This window comes from Guillardia theta (genome assembly GCF_000315625.1).
Source record: "Guillardia theta CCMP2712 unplaced genomic scaffold GUITHscaffold_46, whole genome shotgun sequence".
Lineage (NCBI taxonomy): Eukaryota > Cryptophyceae > Pyrenomonadales > Geminigeraceae > Guillardia > Guillardia theta.
Genome location: NW_005434628.1, coordinates 281,579 through 300,350, shown reverse-complemented (window position 1 = coordinate 300,350; position 18,772 = coordinate 281,579). Strand labels below are relative to the sequence as shown.

The following is an 18,772-nucleotide window of genomic DNA, read 5'->3' as shown; positions in this document are numbered from 1 at the left end:
TCAACAAACAATCACTGCTTGTACCCGTAAATCTAAGAGAAAAATAACATTCAGATAGGGGTACACCTCAAGAAAAGGGGGTAGGGTCAGGAGGAAAAGCACTTGATAGGGTGGGGTCAATTTGAATTTGTCCTGACGGTAGTATTGCAGTAACGTCCGTGAAATAACGGATGATGAAAGTTCCTAATAAGGCTGATGAAAGTTCCTAATAAGACTGATGAAAGTTCCTAATAAGACTGATGAAAGTTCCTAATAAGACTGATGAGAGTTCCTAATAAGACTGATGAAAGTTCCTAATAAGACTGATGAAAGTTCCTAATAAGACTGATGAGAGTTCCTAATAAGACTGATGAAAGTTCCTAATGAGACTGATGAAAGTTCCTAATAAGGCTGATGAAAGTTCCTAATAAGACTGATGAAAGTTCCTAATGAGAGACTGATGAAAGTTCCTAATAAGGCTGATGAGAGTTCCTAATAAGGCTGATGAGAGTTCCTAATAAGACTGATGAGAGTTCCTAATAAGACTGATGAGAGTTCCTAATAAGGCTGATGAGAGTTCCTAATAAGACTGATGATGAAAGTTCCTAATGAGAGGCTGATGAGAGTTCCTAATAAGGCTGATGAGAGTTCCTAATAAGACTGATGAGAGTTCCTAATAAGACTGATGAGAGTTCCTAATAAGGCTGATGAAAGTTCCTAATAAGGCTGATGAGAGTTCCTAATAAGGCTGATGAGAGTTCCTAATAAGGCTGATGAGAGTTCCTAATAAGGCTGATGAAAGTTCCTAATAAGGCTGATGAGAGTTCCTAATAAGGCTGATGAAAGTTCCTAATAAGACTGATGAAAGTTCCTAATGAGAGACTGATGAAAGTTCCTAATAAGGCTGATGAAAGTTCCTAATAAGACTGATGAAAGTTCCTAATGAGAGACTGATGAAAGTTCCTAATAAGACTGATGAAAGTTCCTAAGAAGACTGATGAAAGTTCCTAATAAGGCTGATGAGAGTTCCTAATAAGACTGATGAGAGTTCCTAATGAGACTGATGAAAGTTCCTAATAAGACTGATGAGAGTTCCTAATAAGACTGATGAGAGTTCCTAATAAGGCTGATGAAAGTTCCTAATAAGGCTGATGAGAGTTTCTAGTCGCGGCCCCGCCGTGACCCGGCGCGCGATCTTATCAAGGATATCATCATCTTGTAATAATCCTGCTGAGCAGGATAAGCGCAAATGATTGTTAAGATGTCCTCACGACAGCAGGGCGATCTCGTCATCGACAGCAACATCTTGAAGCCTAGAGAACAGTAACCAAAACAAAAACATGATGACAAGGACGGTGATCACAGCGTACCATGGGCTCAGCCCCACCTGCCTCCCTCCTCTCCTTCTCCTGCACTTGATGCATGCTCGAGGTACGCGGTTCCCGCAGACTAGACCGTATCACACTGACCCCTTGCTCTCAGCTCTGGGCCCCTCCGACCGCGACGCTGGAAGCTGCAGAGAGCTGGAGAGGAGGGGCCTGGCCCAGCTGGACGCGGCAGAGATTGAGAGATGGCTGCGGTGCCACCATGTCGGGGAGGAGGCGGTCCAGGCCATAGGAGGAAGCAACGTGACGGGAGCAGAGCTCGTGGTGGGAGAGGACGCGGAGAGGCAGGAGGACTCTAAGCTGTATGATCGCTCCAGGGGATGTCGAGGAGCGAGCTGGTAGAGGTGATGGGGATGAGCGCGGTGAGCTGGCGGCAGCGAGGGGGAGCTGGAAGATGAGGTGGCGGCAGGTGCAGGCGTGGAGGGGGGAGGAGCAGGTGAGGCGGAGGCTTGAGGATGGAACCGATCTTGAAAGCGCCGCCCAGTCTCCCTCCCTTCTTCCTGCATCGCCTCCCAAGCCACCTCCTCCCCCAGCTCAAGGAGGAGCACTCCGAGCAGCACCAGCAGCGCTAGCACGAACGTTGCGTGGGGGGAGGGGAGGCTGTCGAGCGGGAGCCGCTTCTACGCCAACGTCGTGCGGACCGAGCACGGCAGCTCCGGCTCTTGGGAGGCAGGGAGAGAGGAGGAGACATGTTTCGGGGTCAATGAAGGATCAGTGGAATGTTCTCGCAGTACCATACAACTCATCAAAACATGTTGCACTCTGTCTTGGAGAGTATACGAGTCTTCATTTGAACTTCATTTGAATACTTCCAACATTCATTTGATACTTTCAATCGGTCTGGTGAAAGCGATTGGCAAGTTTTTTCTTCACCAACACCCAGTTGTCTACTCGCAGCGAGTTTGAGAAGGCCTCGAGTCAAGCGCTTGGTGCTGGACGAGATGAAATATCTGAGACCCGTTTAGAGGGTAGGGACGAGGGCTCTTCAGTTAGACGGTAGAGTCAAGACACATTCCGAGAGCCGATCAGCTCCAATGCTAGCTATCATGGCCGAGAACTTGAAGTCAAAGATGTCTTGACCTGTCAGAAGTGCCCCGGTGAATGTTATGCGTCTAGGAAGTTAGTTCGAACCTGGCAGGCTTGTGAAGCTCCTGACTGAGTGATGGTTTCACTTCAAAGAATGGAGGCGGTCATCGTTTATGTACCCAAAGGAATGGTACTTTGAGGGGGGGGCGGGGTTTACATGAATCCGCAGCTAACTTGAAGCCCTACATCCTGCTCCCCTCTCTACTTCGACGCCCAACATCAGCAGATGTCACATACTCCCTCAGCTACGTCCTCACCCAAGTCCCCCCCGCTCCTCCTCGTCCACCTCCTCTCCACCTGCCTCTGCGTCCTCCTATCCCCCTTCCAAGCCCTCTGCGCCATCTTCTTCCAACCCCACACCACCAACGCCGTAACCCGGGAGCGGAGAGCAGCTCGAGCAAAGTCAGACGAGGGAGGGAGCGACACAGTTGATATTTCGAGGAGCAGGAGGAGAAGTGATGTATCTGCAGACTCGCATCACTCCTTTCATCACACGTGGTCAAGTGGGAGCCGGTTCCACGCGAAGCATCTGAACAGCGAGGGCTTCAAGCAACACCGCTTCTCCCTGTCTCTGCATGCGTGCACCGACGGCTTCGCGAGGCCTCCCAGCTTCGGCCGCACTCCGATCAGCACCAGCAGCGCTAGCACGAGTGTTGCGGGAGGGAAGAGGAGGCTGTCGAGCAGGAGCCGCTTCTACGCCAACGTCATCCAAACCGAGCACGGCAGCTCCGGCTCCTCGGACGCAGGGAGAGAGGAGGGGGGCATGTTTCGGAGGACCTCGTCGTGTCCCAGTCCCGGGAATATGGAGAGGAGGAAGGAGGGAGCCAAGGCGAGGGCAGCAGTACCGTGTTTGAGGTGTAAAAGGTGAGCCGGAGGACAGCGGTAACATGCGAGGAGCACAGATATGAATATCAGAATGCACGAAGCTTTCATGTATAGGAGGGGAAGACTGGGATACGCGGCGAGGAGAGTATTGCATCAATGAAGTGTTAAATACCTTTACGAGCGCTGATGAATATTTGGGACAACCTTGACTAAGAGATTTGCAAGCTGAGACCAGTATCAGCACCGCTAACTTGAACCTGTGCTTTCTTCACTTTCAGCAGCATAACACCTTCACTGCACGTATCCCTTCTCTCTCAGCCTCCTCAGCTGCTCCTCGACCAGCCTCCTCATCACGTCCACCGGCACGGTCATGTAGCTCGACTGCTTGTACGACGTCACGTCGCGCGTCCTGTTGAAGTCGCACCATCGCGTCACGTTGTGCAGGTACCCGAACCAGATCTCCGCCTCGTTCCCATGCTCCACCGCTCCGTCGGCGAAGATGCGGCAGGGCGTGACGAGCGAGCGGTCCAACGGCATCCAGATGGCGTTCATGACGTCGCTGCCGGGCAGGGAGAAGAGCACGTCGGTCCCCGACATCACCGCCAGCTGCTCCTTGCTCCTCATCGTCGACCAGTCCGCTGACAGCACCGTCACCTCCAGCTCTCCGAGTGCCGCCGCCACCTCCTCCGTGTTGACGATGCGGATGGAGTTGAGGGCCCTCCTGCCCTTGCGCATCACCACCACCTGAGCGCGCTGAGGCGGCATCTTCTCCCGGATCGAGTGCAGCTCCAGAGCCAGTCGTCGAAACCGCACCACGTTCTGCTGGAAAGGAGCTAGGTACGCGGGCCGGCACCGCAAGCTCCGCCCCAGCTCGCACGCATGCCCTAAAGCGTACCCGAGGTGCGCGAGCCCGAAGACAAGCGACTCCATGCAGACATAGTTCCCGTGCTCGTTGAGTAGCGTCCCTGTCGTCCACACGGGCCGGGGGTTGACGAGCTCGAACACATCCGCGTTGCGCCCCTCCTCCCACAGGACGATCTGTACCTCCCTGTACTCCTCCTCCATCCCCCAGATGCTCAACGCCTGGAACAGCGCCCACACCTCATCTCCCAGCACGTGTGCTCTGTTGGGCGGGTAGTACCTTCCTACCAGTGCGAACGTCCCGGGCAAGAACTCACAGCCCTCGCATTCCCCAGGCGATCGCTCCACATGCAGCACATCCTCGTTAGTCGAGTAAGGAGGATACTTGGCTGCGATATAGGTTTCGAAAGACGCTTCGTGCGAGCTGCTGCCGAAGTACTCCAACGTTCTCGCCGTCACGTCCAGGCAGACACGATGGGATAAGCAGCTGTTGATCCCTTGGTGCTGCTCGCACTTCACCCAAGACCTCCCCTGCTCCTTGCATGTCATCGCTTTCAAGATCTGTTCCATCCTCAAGCCTCCGCCTCACCTGCTCCTCCCCTGCCTCGCGCTCACCTTGCATCGCTAGCTTCCTCAGCCTCCACGCCTGCACCTGCCGCCACCTCATCTTCCAGCTCCCCCTCGCTGCCGCCAGCTCACCGCGCTCATCCCCATCACCTCTCCCAGCTCGCTCCTCGACATCCCCTGGAGCGATCATACAGCTTAGAGTCCTCCTGCCTCTCCGCGTCCTCTCCTACCACGAGCTCTGCTCCCGTCACGTTGCTTCCTCCCATGGCCTGGACCGCCTCCTCCCCGACATGGTGGCACCGCAGCCATCTCTCAGTCTCTGCCGCGTCCAGCTGGGTCAGGCCCCTCCTCTCCAGCTCTCTGCAGCTTCCAGCGTCGCGGTCGGAGGGGCCCAGAGCTGAGAGCAAGGGGTCAGTGTGATACGGTCTAGTCTGCGGGAACCGCGTACCTCGAGCATGCATCAAGTGCAGGAGAAGGAGAGGAGGGAGGCAGGTGGGGATGAGCCCATGGTACGCTGTGATCACCGTCCTTGTCATCATGTTTTTGTTTTGGTTACTGTTCTCTAGGCTTCAAGATGTTGCTGTGGATGACGAGATCGCCCTGCTGTCGTGAGGACATCTTAACAATCATTTGCGCTTATCCTGCTCAGCAGGGGATGTGCTTTGAGTTGAAACGATTATGATATCCTTGATAAGACGATGATATCCTCGAGAAGATGATATTCCTTGAGGCAGATTATATCCTTGATACGATTATCTTTCGGGTGACTTGTTTTCTAATCTCTCTCTCGTTCTGTTTCCTCCTTCCTGCTGCTTCCGCATTCGGCGGTCAAGTTTTTTAGACAAACCCAAATGTCTGAGGCGGACCTATGAAATGCCTGCTGCAGGCTCGAGTAAACCTTGCACTTGTTTTGTCAAATCCGCCCGCCAGAAGCCGTAGTACCATGTTTCACACGAATGAATATACATTGAACTTCGGAAGTAATTTGTTGTTTTTTGTATGCCACCGGGTTTCCGGGGGCAGTGATATAATAAGTCGAAGTCACGCACCTTGGACTCTCGGGACGCCGATGACAGACTCACTCGGATCCTCCCGGGAGTCCCGGAGTCCTCAGGCTTCGAAAACATCTCGAGACATTTTCTCAGAAGCCGCGAAACACGGTGTCCGCTCAGTGCCACCGACTGGCCGCGCATTTCCGAAGTTCACATCCAGTTTGAACCGCTCGGCGGAGGTACTCAGTACCCGGGGGATCATGGAGGGAGCGGCAGTAGCCGTGCCTAAACCGGGTGACCCCGGGCCGGCCCACTGCCCCTCAGTAATACACGGGGAGCCTGACTAACTAGTAAGTCAGTGGGTCGAAATGGGCAGTGGGTCCGGGCGCACTGTAACAAGCCTTTGAAAAGAACTGGTCCAATCCCCTCACAGAGTAAGTGAGGGCCTGCTACACCGCCCCCCGGGCCCCGGGCCGCCTTCGCAGTCACCCCGGAGTGTCGGACGGTACTGGCACCCGGGCCTCCCGGCGGATCGCAGCACCCCGGAAGTCAAAGAGAACGTCAAAAGTTGATTCTTAACTTCCGAGGGCCACCCGCCCTCGAGTGGCACAAACTCGTACAAAAGGCCGAACCTAAGAAGGGGGGTGGGTGGCTGCCAGTAGTCCCACAAGCCCACCTGGCCCCTCTTTCAAGTTCATTGAAAACAACCATGAATTGAAACCGTGACTCGTAATAATTCATTGTTGCTTTTATTTTGGAATTTTAAGGCATACATTTCAAAACTCGGCGACCCGGGAGCGATATGCAGTGGGGGCAGGCGTGTATGTTGGTGTTGCTGTATGATTATGGGATGGAGTGCGATACCTCCATCTCACAGGCTTGCAGCTCTGAGTCTTCTTGTCAGTCTTGCGTTGATCCGAACTCCTATCAAGTTTCTTGTCAGTCCCTCAACCCAGGACATTTCACGGGCTGTGACTGCAACTCCAACTATTACTGGGATTCTTCAAGCCATTCTTGCCTGAAATGCGCTACTTGTTCTAGTGGAAAGTACAGGAGCGGGGGATGTATCAGTACGAGTGATACGGTATGCTCGACATGCTCGACCTGTCCCAGCGGGAAGTACAGGAGCGGGGGATGCAGCAACACAAGCGACTCGGCGTGCTCGACATGCTCGACCTGTCCTAGTGGGTATTACAAGACTGGGGGATGCAGCGGTACGCATGATACGGTATGCTCCCCATGCTCATCCTGCCCTAGTGGGTATTACAAGACTGGGGGATGTAGCGGTACAAGTGACTCGGTATGCTCGCCATGTACCTGCTCAGGCAACGTATACTTGAGCATAGGATGCTCTTTGTCATGGACGTACAGTCGAACCTTGCTCTCAGATACTGGTTCTGTCTTGTCACAGTGGGAGGAAAGGCTGTATTACAACAAGCAGAACCAGCTGCTCTTTGTCAGGTATTACTTCTTCATCCATGCAGATTGGTCCTCATCTGGGGGAATCGACTATTCCACATACTATGATGACAACAGTTCCTTGGCAGCCTACATATCAACGAACTCAACTGCAATCTATACAGATCAAATTTTGCGGTTTGAAAAAGGCAACACTATGGGGACCGGGTTTTATTGGAATTCCGGTCCCACATACAATGTTGTTGGCCATGCATACAGCATCAATGTATACATAGCAACTTGGAGCAACCCGGTATGCTCGAACTGCTCGACATGCCCGATCGGCAAGTACATCAGCAGCGCCTGCAGCAACAACAGCGATACAGTATGCGCATACTGCTCGACATGCCCGAGCGGCAAGTACATCAGCAGCGCCTGCAGCAACAACAGCGATACAGTATGCTCGAACTGCTCGACATGCTCGAGCGGCAAGGACAGCACCTGCAGCAGCATCTGCAATGCAGTGAATGTGATGGCTTCCGTGCCCTGTACTATGTCGTGTCCCAACGGCTCGTACTCTAGGTACAGATACTCCATTAACTTTGCGAGGAGTTGTACCGCAGGTGCATGTCCAGCGGTGCAGACCTCTGATGCCTCCACGAGCACTGGTGCCGCAAAAGCCGTGGACAGTTACTACAACAAGGCCGACAGCATTGCAGAGACTGCGATCGCTACCGATGCATACTGGCAGGTCAATCTCACGGCTCTCAACTTCGTACAGGAGGTTCATATCTTTCCAGATTACCTGGACTACACGCTGAGCGAGAGTGTGTTTGTGTTTGTGAGTGAGAACTCTACCGTTGGGTCCGGTCATCTATGTGGAAAAATCGAATCCTTGACTTCCCCCTTCGATGTGAAAGTCAAGTCTTATAACCCTCAGGGTACCTTTGGATTTTCTGCTGCTATTGCTCAGTCATGGGGTGCAAGCGACATGTTCTTCATTTGCAAGTTGTTCTTCCAAAGTAACGTACAGAATGGGCTGATCTTCGAAGCGGGGGGCTCGGATGCAGGCACGTGGTTAGGAATCCGAGACAGCAGCACACGTCCTGTGCTCCGATTGCGCGCAGGAGATGGAGGAACGAACATCACCGTGGGGTCTGGTGGCACGTCTACGGCATCATGCATTGACGTTCATGATTTTCCCTCTGACGACCAATACCACATTGTTGCATGGCAGTACATCGTGAGCACGAGGACGATCAATCTTTGGATAGACGGAGCTTTGAAAGGAACAAGCTCCACCACGGAGTGGAACAGTGCCGTCACCTCTTGGAGCGGAGGCGACGATGCAACGTACATCTTGAGCTGCAATTCGTCAATAACAGTCGGTGAGGCAACAGCAGGGTGGCCGAACCATTACGCCAGCGACCTCTACCAGTTCAGCTCCTTCTCGGATGTTCCCCAGCTGGCTTCGATCCCGAGGTTGGGGAACATAGAGGAGATCATACGGTGCGACTATCTCGGCCAGTATGTCACGATACAGAAACCCGGGAGGGCGAGACTGGGGCTGAGCGAGGTAGCGGTGTATGGTGGGTGCGTGAGCTGTGCAGACAACGGAGTGACGACCCAAGAGAGCCCGGATATCATGGCTCCATGCAGTTTGCCTTGCGCTGCTGGCTCCTGGAGTCCGTCGGGAAACGCCTTCGACCTTCCAAGGGTGTGCAGCGCGGGCGCCTGCCCGTCTACTCAGACAAGCACGGCATCTCCTGGCACTGGCCCCGATAAGGCAATCGACGGATATTTCAATAGCCCACAGAGCATCGCTGTCACGAGCAGCGTCGCTGACCTGTACTGGCAAGTTGACTTGCAATCCATGCAGTTGGTGCAAGAGGTTCGCATCTACCCGGATTACCTCGACTACACCAACACGGAGAACGTCAACGTATACCTGAGCAACTCGACCGTGCTTGGCTCAGGGAGACTATGCGGCACAATTGGTACGATCATTTTGCCGCTCGATGCGTACGTGACGTCATTCAGCCCTTCTTCGAGGTACGGTTTCAGCAGCGCCATCAGTCAGTCATACGGTACGAGCGATCAATTCTTCATATGCAGAGTACTCTTCCCTACCAACATCACAGACGGGTTGATCTTTGAGGCCGGGGCTACATATACAGGCACATGGATCGGTGTGAGGGACAGCAGCACCACACCTGTGTTTCGCTTCCGAGCTGGGAATGGGAGTACGTCTATTCCCGTTGGTGGCAGCATCATCGGCGCGGCTTGCATCGACCTGTACACCTTCCCAGCAGATGGACTCTACCACATTGTAGCCTGGCAATACATCATCAGCACTGGAACCATCAACCTCTGGCTCGATGGGGTGTTGGCAGGTACCGCCTCGTGCGGGCAGTTTACCGGTGGATCTGCTTTCGGAGCGAATGACGGAACATACATGTACGCCTCCACCGCGGTGAATGTCGGAGAGCCTAGCACAGGTTGGCCCAAGCAATACGCCAGTGACCTCTATCGTTTCAACTCGTCTACGTACGTCCCGGAGCTTTCCTCTTTCACACAGACTTCTAACCCTCACATCTCGATGAACTGCTCGGATGTCGGGCAGTACATTCGACTCGAGAAGGCTGGCACGGGTGTGCTAGGGGTGAGCGAGGTAGCTGTGTACGGGGGATGCGTCAAGTGTGCGGTCAATGCGACAACATTGCAAAGCGGCTCGACTTCAATATCCGATTGCGGTTCCATCGCTCAGACGTATACCGACGCGAATGTCAATCAATCTTGTATCAATTATGCTATGTCTCTTTATCAATAAACGTTTGCTTGTAATTTACGATGTCGATTTTGGAGGGATGGCTGTAACAAATCAAGTCGATTTGTCTTGTGGTTGTGTAGAAAGTGGAGGGGTACCGCTCGTATCATGATCACTATTTTGTGTTTCATTGGCAGCTCTTTGATTTCTCAGTTTATGAGAAATCTTGCCATCTTTGTGCAGGAATGTCTGAACCATCAGATTGTACCTGATTACTGGCACATGTGCCAGTAATCAATACAGCTTCTATGGCTGCCTGTATCTCATTGCACACCTGACATTGTCTTGTTCATATCATGTTGCAGTTCATTCCTGTATATAGGATCAGGTGACAGCGGAGAAGTGAAGCGCTGGTACAGGAGGAGGAGGTGGTGGTATCGTCTGTGAGTCGAACAGCTCAGGTGGCTCAGGGATCATAATCATGAGATTTGCTCCCACTTGTCAATACCACTCCTACGACGAGTCGTGGAGAACCGGTAGAAAGGACGAGGACTGTGAAACTACAAACACAAGTGAACACAAATCAACATTCAAACGCAAACAACGTGGGCTAGTAGGAGCTTCAGCTGAAATTGAACCTCGAACTCATCCCCACGGATGTTCTCCTTTGCTGACTCAGAGCATCTGACATCTCATGGGGTGATCGTCCGACACATCTGCTCGTCTATGTGCAAGGCTCGTGCATTATCGTCTCAACCTCCAGCGTGATGTACCAAGTGCTGAAACTCTCAGTCTGCCTGTCTGTATCGTCCCCCTATCCTCTCCGTTCCAACACAACCTCAGCAACAGTGAAACTGACGAGATTGCTTCTTATCATGATCGCCGCCTCTTTGCTACTCGTAGGAGCAAGGTATGAAGCATGAGGCGTCGAGACGGTTCTGAGTCATGCGATGGCATCATCTCTCAAGACGGTCTGTGCTGGGATCTCTCTGCCTCATTGGTACCTCCTGGATAGGTCAGCGAGCTGAAACCCACTGAGTGGGATGGGAGAGGAGGGGGGAGAGTCAATAGATGAGAAGGTCTTGTCGCATGTCATAGAGACCAACTGCGCTGCGTGACGGAATGTCAAGAGAACGAGTTCATTCCCACATCAACGATATCAAGTAACTCTAAGTCACGTGTGACCCTGACGGCCATGCCTGTCTCCCTTGTCTTTCGCTCCCTCCGCCGCTCAAATTCACAGTCAGTGACCGTAAGTCATTGCGGCCATAGTGCCCTGTGACTGTCTGGTTACAAGTTAGCAGGACCCTTGTCCGGTGGCGGGACAGCCCCACTGAAATCTGTCGCTAGTGTTCTTGGACGTGTCTGACGTCCCAGATCCTGCAGGGATGCATCCTGCACCCGGCCATGCTGTCGAGCAGATGCTGCTGCATGCGATGGAAAATTGGCCGTGTGAAATGTCACACGAACCAGAACTGAAATCGAAGTCAGCATTGACTACAACAACCTCTACCATAATCTCCATCTCCATCTCCATCTCCATCTCCATCTCCATCTCCATCTCCATCTCCATCTCCATCTCCACCCTGTTTCTCACATGTTGTTCTAGAAGACATCGATTGTGCTGTACACTGCAACGTTGAGAGTGTGATAGCAAACTAGAACAATCAGAGCTCAAATTCACACAGTAGCATTGTGCTTTGAAGAGCACAATTCTCAGCCAACTCTTGCGTCTAGCTCCTTCAACTCATTGGTACTGGTTTGACAACATCATCACAAACATTCTGCTTCTGGGGCACTCAGGTGCTTGTGCTAGGTATAGCTTTATCTGTACAAGTAGCACATCTGAGTTGAGATGTTTCTTGAGCCTACCATACTTCACTTACTTTGACTTTCCTACTCGTGTAAGGCACCGATGATGATGCACCACTGGGCCACAAGTTCGTTCCTCATGGCTCAGTGACCTTGTCATTTTGCCACCATATGCCGCCATGAACGGCTGGAGCAATATGCCTCACAGATGGCAACCTCACTTGTCCGAGTCAGCTAGCTCTATCCGACCATCTACCATGACCATAACGGCTGGGGGATCGCTTGTTGTCCTTCGTACCTGCTAGAAGAGCTGGCCGCTGCGAGCAGGGCGAACATTATTTGGCAGATCTATTTCTGGCGGAAGGCCCTCCTCAGTTTTATTAGCGCAGGCCCGCTCAGTATCAGTATCGGCCGGACGCCGGGTGCCCGGCGCCGCACTGGCTGCCAGTGGATCCGAGACCGGACCGTACTGTCCGACGCCCGGCCCCCGCGGCGCCGCACGGTGAAAGCTGAGCGCGGCCTTGCGGTGACGACGGTCCGATCGGACCTGGCGACCCGCCGGCGGCCCGGCGTCGGACGGGGGCCGGGCCCCGTGATCGCGCCCGGCCGGGGACCCGGGCCCGATCCGGACACTGCCGCCCCGCCACGGTGACTCGCCGGAGTCGCCGCCGAGTCGCTGAGTTCGGAACTGACCGCCCCCCCCCCCCCCCCACCTCCGGAACAGTCGCTCTCAGAGTCTGAAGCGATCCGGCACTGCCGCAGCCGGCGTCCGGTCCTGCCGCAGTGATCGGACACGCCGGCCGGGCACAGTGCCGCAGTGCCACCGTGCACAGTGACAGCCTAGTACGGTACCGGGGACTGTAACGGTCAAAATAACCGTCTTCCCGATTGTTCCAATGGCGTCACCCTCATGCCCTCCCGGCCCAATAACCCCTGGAATAAGCCGGCGAATACCCCACCACTTTCAAATCTACCCCTGCAAGGGCGCCTGAGATGGGAAGTACCCGTACTTTTAAACGATAATATCAGACTCAAATGGGGTACTCCTACCACCCTCCTTCATCAGTACCCCCAAACAAGATAACCCCACAACCTTTACAACCACCCCCGATGTGCCCTGTGGAATCCGGTTAGAGAAGAGGATACTGACGACAGAACGACAGCATGGCTGCTCTGGTATGGCTGGGAAGCACTATTGAGATGGGAGGAGGAGGGGTTTGGTGTGGACGAAGGGCGGTCGTGGAGAGGGGGAAATGCCAAAGTTGGAGACGGTCACCATGTTTCAAGTGGAGAGAGGGCATGGAGTCGTGTAGGCAGTAAGGGGAGGGAAGGGACAAAGCAGGTGGGTGAAAGCTGTTTACTCGGAAGTTCGATCACCGGGTGTAAGGATTGGATGGACCTCAACTTTTGAATGGATTTCGTTCCAAATCAATGTTATGAGGTTGTGATGATTGTGTTGAAGCCGTATCAAGAAATCTTTGCGGCATCTCCGGCAACAACGAGAGGACAAGGCACCACGATTAGCGTAGACGCCAAGGTTCTCGACATGCGTGCATGCAATCCCTGAACTCACGGGTCATATATGCAGGGAGAGAAACTGTTCTATGGCTGTGGCAGAAGCGTGATCATTCGTAGCGTCTCTAACCCTCTTTCAGCAGAAGTGTTCACTGGTGTCGCAAAGTTTCTGTGCGCACCTCAACCTTACCTGTTTTTCGACACAGAACACGCCAAGGATGTTACTGTTGCTAAACCATCGCCATCAGGCGCATGGGTTGCGTCAGGAGATGGTGCACTGTCTATCATCACCAGATACCATATGACGTGTTGAGCTTCTCCCAGCCTCTGGTGTAGTCAAAGTTTGGTCGCTTGACAACCCCGAGCATATCATCAAGTTTGAAGCTCAGGTCTACCTTTGCTCACTAGACAAGTCAGACCCCGTGCTTACTGTTTTCTTGCATCCCAGTGCCTTGGAGGAGCCATCCATGACATTCAGTGGTCTCCGGACAGCCAAAGGATTGTTGCCGTCGGTGATGGTGAGAAAAGGCTCAATGGATGAAGGCAGCATCCTCGTCCACTCACGCTGGTACAGGGAAGGACTCGTTTGGACGTGTCTTCATGTGGGATACCGGAAGCAGGTTGAGTGATCGTCACGGGGTTAAGAGCTACCCTAACTCGCTCTTCTTTCAGCGTTGGAGAGATTGCGGGACACAGCAAGAAGATTCTCTCTTGTGATTTCAAGCCGTAATTAAAGTCTCCTCGTTCCATGATTTCCAGCTGATACCTGCTGGCAAGTGTCAAGCCCTTCCAGATCGCTACAGCATCAGAGGATTTCCAGGTATGTTTTGTGTATTCACGCAGATGTGGATGCTGTAGAACACATGGGAGTTCGTCTGACCGCATGAACTTGATTGCAAACTTCTCTTTTGCAGAAAATTCCACTCCAGCTCATTCTTTCTTGAGTGCTTGGAGCTGATGCTTTCTTCAATCAGGTTACGCTGCTGGATGGACCTCCCTTCAAGTTTGCCAAGACTCTCAAGGTTTGGTTTGAAATCAAACCAGCGCTCAAAATCTTAAGCATTTTGGACAGGACCATACCAAATTCGTCAACTGTGTCCGATATTCGCCCGATGGCACCAAATATTGCACCGTGAGTCAAGTCGAACGACAACGAGTTCGAATGACATGTTGTGGAAAGGTTGGATCCGACATGCTTGGTTTCATCTATGATAGTGCATCGAGCTCAAAGATCGGTAGCTTCTCAAGCTTCCGTTGTATCGTATAGCGAACCTGCTGTTTCAGGGGAGCTTAAGGGACACAAGGGAACCATCTACGCGTGCTCCTGGTCGTCAGACTCTTCCAAGATTGTCACAGCCTCCGCAGACAAAACTGTATGCTTCATCTTGTCTCTTGGGGTTCTGCGATCTCTGAAATGCCTGGAATGCTTTTAGGTCATTGTGTGGGATGCCAACACATACGCGAACATCGGAACTTGGAGCATTGGAGGAGCAAAGCCCGCGACTGAGGACATGCAGGTAGCGGATGCGACGTCATCAACGCTATCGAAATGTTCTGAAATCGCACAGGTTGGGGTCGCGTGGGTTCCCAACAGCAACCAGATCATCTCGCTGTCCCTCCGAGGAGATCTTACCTACCTTGACGCAGCCTCACCTGGAACCTTCAGTCGGGTGAGCGATGCTGGCAGGATCTCCTCATCGCCGAGTGCTGAAAGTTAGGGACCTCCTAGGTGATCAGGGGGCACAACAAGAACGTCACGGCTCTCACCACTGATCCGAAGAAGGGTTTGATCGTCTCTGCCAGCTACGACGGTCTCGTGAACAAGTAGGCTTGAGGCCTGTTCTACTTAGGTCCTCCTGTCTAACGCCTGCCACCCTGTGGCTAGATTCGCCTTGGGACAAGCAGAAGGTTATAGTCTGCAGGTGACAATTCTCTTGCCTTCTTGAGCTGCGTCGCCCATCTGACATGCAACAGGGCAAGTGGCACACCAACGCCATCGCTGATCACGCCATCTGCGGAGATACCCTTGTGTCTTGTGGCCTTGATGACACTTTTCGTACCGCTGACCTCAGCAAGATGGAAGTGGTGCGTTCGAAGGAGGAGCTTGCCACCTGATCTGAGATTGTTGCTCCTCAAGGTCGGAGAATCCTTGTCGCTCGGAGGTCAGCCAGCTGGGCTCAGCCTCTCGAATGATGGACAGCTCTGTGTTATCGCTACCAACAAGGCCCTCCTGTGCGTCAGAAAGCAGGTGAGCTCCCTGTCTCTCTGATCCTCGGTATACTTCACTCATCCTTACCTCAATCGTCCTACCCAGGGCACCGCTTGGAAGATCGCAAGCTCAACACCCATCTCCTTCGGGGCATCGGGTGTTTCGCTTTCACCTGCTCAAAACGAGGCAGACGAGAATCGACAACCCTCAAGGACCAACTGATGGGCAAGGCAGGTGGCTGTGGCGTGCGAGGACAACAAGATTCGCATCTTCTCTCTGGCTGGCGACAAGCTCTCGCCCGCCCAGGAGCTAGCGGAGCATCACAGCTCAGTGACCAAGGTCACGAGAGTCTGTTGATTATGATCTTATCTGACTGCCTTTCACCAGGTGGCATACTCGCCATGCGGCAAGCTGTTGGCGTCTGGCGATGTGGGGAAGGAAGTGATCCTATGGGATGCCGTCAGCAAGTCCGTCAAGACCAAGGGCATGACTTTTCACCTCGCCAAGATCACGTGCTTGGATTGGTCTCCAGGTGAATCGGCTGGCATGCTGGCTGCATAAAGCGTTGACCGCTCCCACATCTCAGACTCGTCTAAGTTCGCCACCGGCGGGTTGGACTCCAAGATCATCGTGTGGAGCGTGGAAGGTGGCCCGAACAAGAGGACGGTGCTAGACCGAGCCAATGTGGGTGGAGTGACAGGTCAGACACCCTTAAATCACTGTTTGCGCCAGCTGACTTCGCTTGCTCGACCTCTAGCTGTGAAGTTCCTTTCCCCTGGTCAACTTGTGTCAACTGGCGCGGATTGCAACATCAAAGTCTGGGTGGTGTGAGAGGCTGACTAGCCCAGGAAGTAAATCAAGTTCCCTAGCGATCGGTTTAGCCTTCTACTCAGTACAGCCTCCGTGTCCGATCTTGCAATGGGCCGGGTTCAACGGTGCCAAAAGACCGTACTCTTGCTCCTTCGCCGGCCCGGCGTTGCCAAGGCTTGAATGCGTCCGGACGGGAGTCCCGGGCCCCGGGCCCGGTCCGCCCGGCACCTGTCAGCGGCCCGTCACACACAGTGACGGTGCGGCCGGGCATAGTAACAGGCTCGTACGTGAAACGTCTCTTCTTCGATATTTAAATATGTTTTAAAAATGGAGGGGCGTTATAAATGACTACCCCATTTTGCACCAACCAAAATAGCGGTAGGCTACTGAGTCCATAGGTAGGGGTGCTAACTGAGGGGTACTGGATGTACCATTTGTCATATAGAACACAGGGGTACTGTAAACTGGTAAGGGGGTGCGTATATTGGATAGTGTACATATCGTGTACGTCCCTAATCGGATGAGTCCCGAGGGGGTGGGGTGGATCATGGGAGCAGGGGTGTTGGATCGATTTCTGTGGGGGCGCAAGATGGGAGAGGGCAGGGGGGGTGGTTGGAGCAGAGTTGACTTCAGGTAGGGGTACTCCAAAGTAAAAAACAAGACCGGGTAGGGGTACATGTATGTACCCTGACGTGAATAATAATAGCCTGCGACTAGGGGGTGAGGCTGGTGGGGCTGTGAGGAAAGAACGCCTCTCATCACCCCAGTGTTTCTATAGAAAAACGGGGTGGGGGTGAGTACCCTCTTGAGGCCAGGGGGTACCATTATTAACTTTTTGATGTTGTCAAGGAGGGACCATATATTGAATATTGGGGGGTAGAGGGGTGGGGCTGAATAGCCCGGCTGAAATCGGGGTTTTGTTTTTTGAGATACCCTTTGTTTCCCCCATATTTCTGCTACAATGGTCGGGTAGGGGTGGTTAAAAAAATACGTAACTAAAGAACTGTCGAACTCAGAGAGGAGTGAACGTGTGAGAACGGGCAGTAGGATATGCGAAGGGAGGTGCAGGGAGGGAGGGAGGGAGGGAGGGAGGGAGGGAGGGAGGGAGGGAGGGAGGGAGGGAGGGAGGAGAGGAGAGGCGAGGGAAGCTGAATTAGTGTCAGCCTGATGTTATGGATCAACCCTGCATGCATGGCCAACATGATGGGAAACCTGACTCATACTAGCAGACTAGAAGAAATCTCGTCGACATTTGTCTTGAACTCGTCCAGCGGCGGGATGTCAAGGAATACAAACACGAACTGCTGTATCACTGAATGCGGGAAAAAATTCACCACTGCAAACACTTGCAGCCATGCATCCATCGATGTTTGCTCGCAGGCCAACCAAATGTAAGTCACGAATACCATTCCCGGACCTTGCTTACGTCAAATTCGTACCCGAGTAGAGGCTGCTGTCAAAGTGCTTGTACGTGCATGTGGGAGGCCACAGGTTTGTTTGTCGACCATGCCTGATGTGTTCCCTCACTCTGTTCTACCAGGGGATAACACTGGATTATGCGGTAAGCTTCATCGACTGTGCTCCCTTTGTGCTGACAAGGCATTCAAGTTCAAGAAATAATCACCAGAAAGCCGCTGGTTGGCTCCTGCTGCTTGCTAGCTTCGTGCCGGCTGACTCTTGTGCCAGGTCATGTACATATTTGTTATTCTCCTCAGCTCCGCCTTCGCCCTGGGAATGATGTGAGGCAGGATTGTTGCGTTTGCCCCCGTGACTGCGGGAAACGCAGATACATATTCTGGAGGTACCTGAGAATCTCAAAGGCCAAGAAGGCAAGCATGCGCTACTCAGTGACAGCAGCGTCTGTTGCTGGACTGACAGGCTCCCTCTGCAGGTGCTAGCGGAGTGGCAGTCAGGTGACGCTGCCCCTAATGCCCCAGCGCTGCCGGCGGGAGAGGCATCCTTCTCAAACCTACAAGCGGTGAGGGAGAGTGAGGTTGCAGGAGACATTCTCAGTGACACAAGTGCAGGTTGTCTGCCATGTGCAGGACAGCACAGAGGTACTTCCTCTCCCTCCTCCTCACCCCGTTCCTCCCCCTCCCCCACTTCTCGACCTGTTCCTTTCCCCCGCCCCACCCCCTGCCTCGCCTCCTCCTTAACTCATGTTTTCAGCAGCCGCTTCCAAACGAGTGCCGGTTCTGTGAAGTCCAGAAGCTGGTGGCCCTCGCCTCATCTATGGCTTGCGAGGAGCGTGACTGTTGTCTCGCAGGCGGGAGCTCCCATCTGCAGCCGATGCGGCAACAGCCTCTTCCTCGTGGCTAAGGAGATCGTTGTGTTTCAGGAGAGGCCCGCTGGGCGGCAAGAGAGCAACGTGGACGTGTCGACTAGTCACAGATTCTTCCCTCCCTAGGCTTTCCCCTCGGGCCCTTCACTCTCGGGATGCTTGTATACTTCATTGCGATGCCACGGTTTTCCCTCTCCGTAACGCGCTGGAGGAGGGTCCCCCGTGTCCCCCGCGCCTGTTCTTTAATCTACTCTCTCTCTCTCTCTCTCTCTCTCTCTCTCTCTC

General features: G+C 53.4%; 4 protein-coding genes across 4 annotated transcripts; 3 read left to right on the top strand and 1 right to left on the bottom strand.

Annotated features, from left to right (window-relative positions):
• Window positions 1–3,566: 3,566 nt before the first annotated feature.
• On the bottom strand, window positions 3,567–5,242 carry GUITHDRAFT_140492 (hypothetical protein; the record flags this gene model as incomplete). Its single annotated transcript, XM_005830371.1, has 4 exons — window positions 3,567–4,697; window positions 4,726–4,788; window positions 4,836–4,880; window positions 4,934–5,242. 4 exons carry the CDS (start codon window positions 5,240–5,242, stop codon window positions 3,567–3,569), a joined length of 1,548 nt encoding a protein of 515 aa, XP_005830428.1.
• A 1,255-nt stretch (window positions 5,243–6,497) lies between these two features.
• Window positions 6,498–9,923, top strand: GUITHDRAFT_140491 (hypothetical protein; the record flags this gene model as incomplete). Its single annotated transcript, XM_005830370.1, has 1 exon — window positions 6,498–9,923. The coding sequence occupies one exon, from the start codon at window positions 6,498–6,500 to the stop codon at window positions 9,921–9,923; it is 3,426 nt and encodes a 1,141-aa protein (XP_005830427.1).
• Window positions 9,924–13,119: 3,196 nt separating this feature from the next.
• Window positions 13,120–16,227, top strand: GUITHDRAFT_87783 (hypothetical protein; the record flags this gene model as incomplete). Its single annotated transcript, XM_005830369.1, has 21 exons — window positions 13,120–13,209; window positions 13,261–13,342; window positions 13,394–13,459; window positions 13,512–13,576; window positions 13,636–13,705; window positions 13,762–13,807; window positions 13,860–13,913; window positions 13,965–14,007; window positions 14,162–14,209; window positions 14,260–14,319; window positions 14,368–14,422; window positions 14,472–14,560; window positions 14,621–14,704; window positions 14,756–14,857; window positions 14,917–15,003; window positions 15,135–15,272; window positions 15,325–15,446; window positions 15,627–15,735; window positions 15,784–15,928; window positions 15,983–16,096; window positions 16,154–16,227. 21 exons carry the CDS (start codon window positions 13,120–13,122, stop codon window positions 16,225–16,227), a joined length of 1,743 nt encoding a protein of 580 aa, XP_005830426.1.
• Window positions 16,228–17,406: 1,179 nt separating this feature from the next.
• GUITHDRAFT_140489 (hypothetical protein) lies at window positions 17,407–18,613 on the top strand (the record flags this gene model as incomplete). The annotated part of the gene is made up of 8 exons (XM_005830368.1): window positions 17,407–17,597; window positions 17,698–17,767; window positions 17,893–17,945; window positions 17,993–18,053; window positions 18,098–18,184; window positions 18,234–18,263; window positions 18,379–18,420; window positions 18,473–18,613. The coding sequence occupies 8 exons, from the start codon at window positions 17,407–17,409 to the stop codon at window positions 18,611–18,613; spliced, it is 675 nt and encodes a 224-aa protein (XP_005830425.1).
• Window positions 18,614–18,772: the final 159 nt, after the last annotated feature.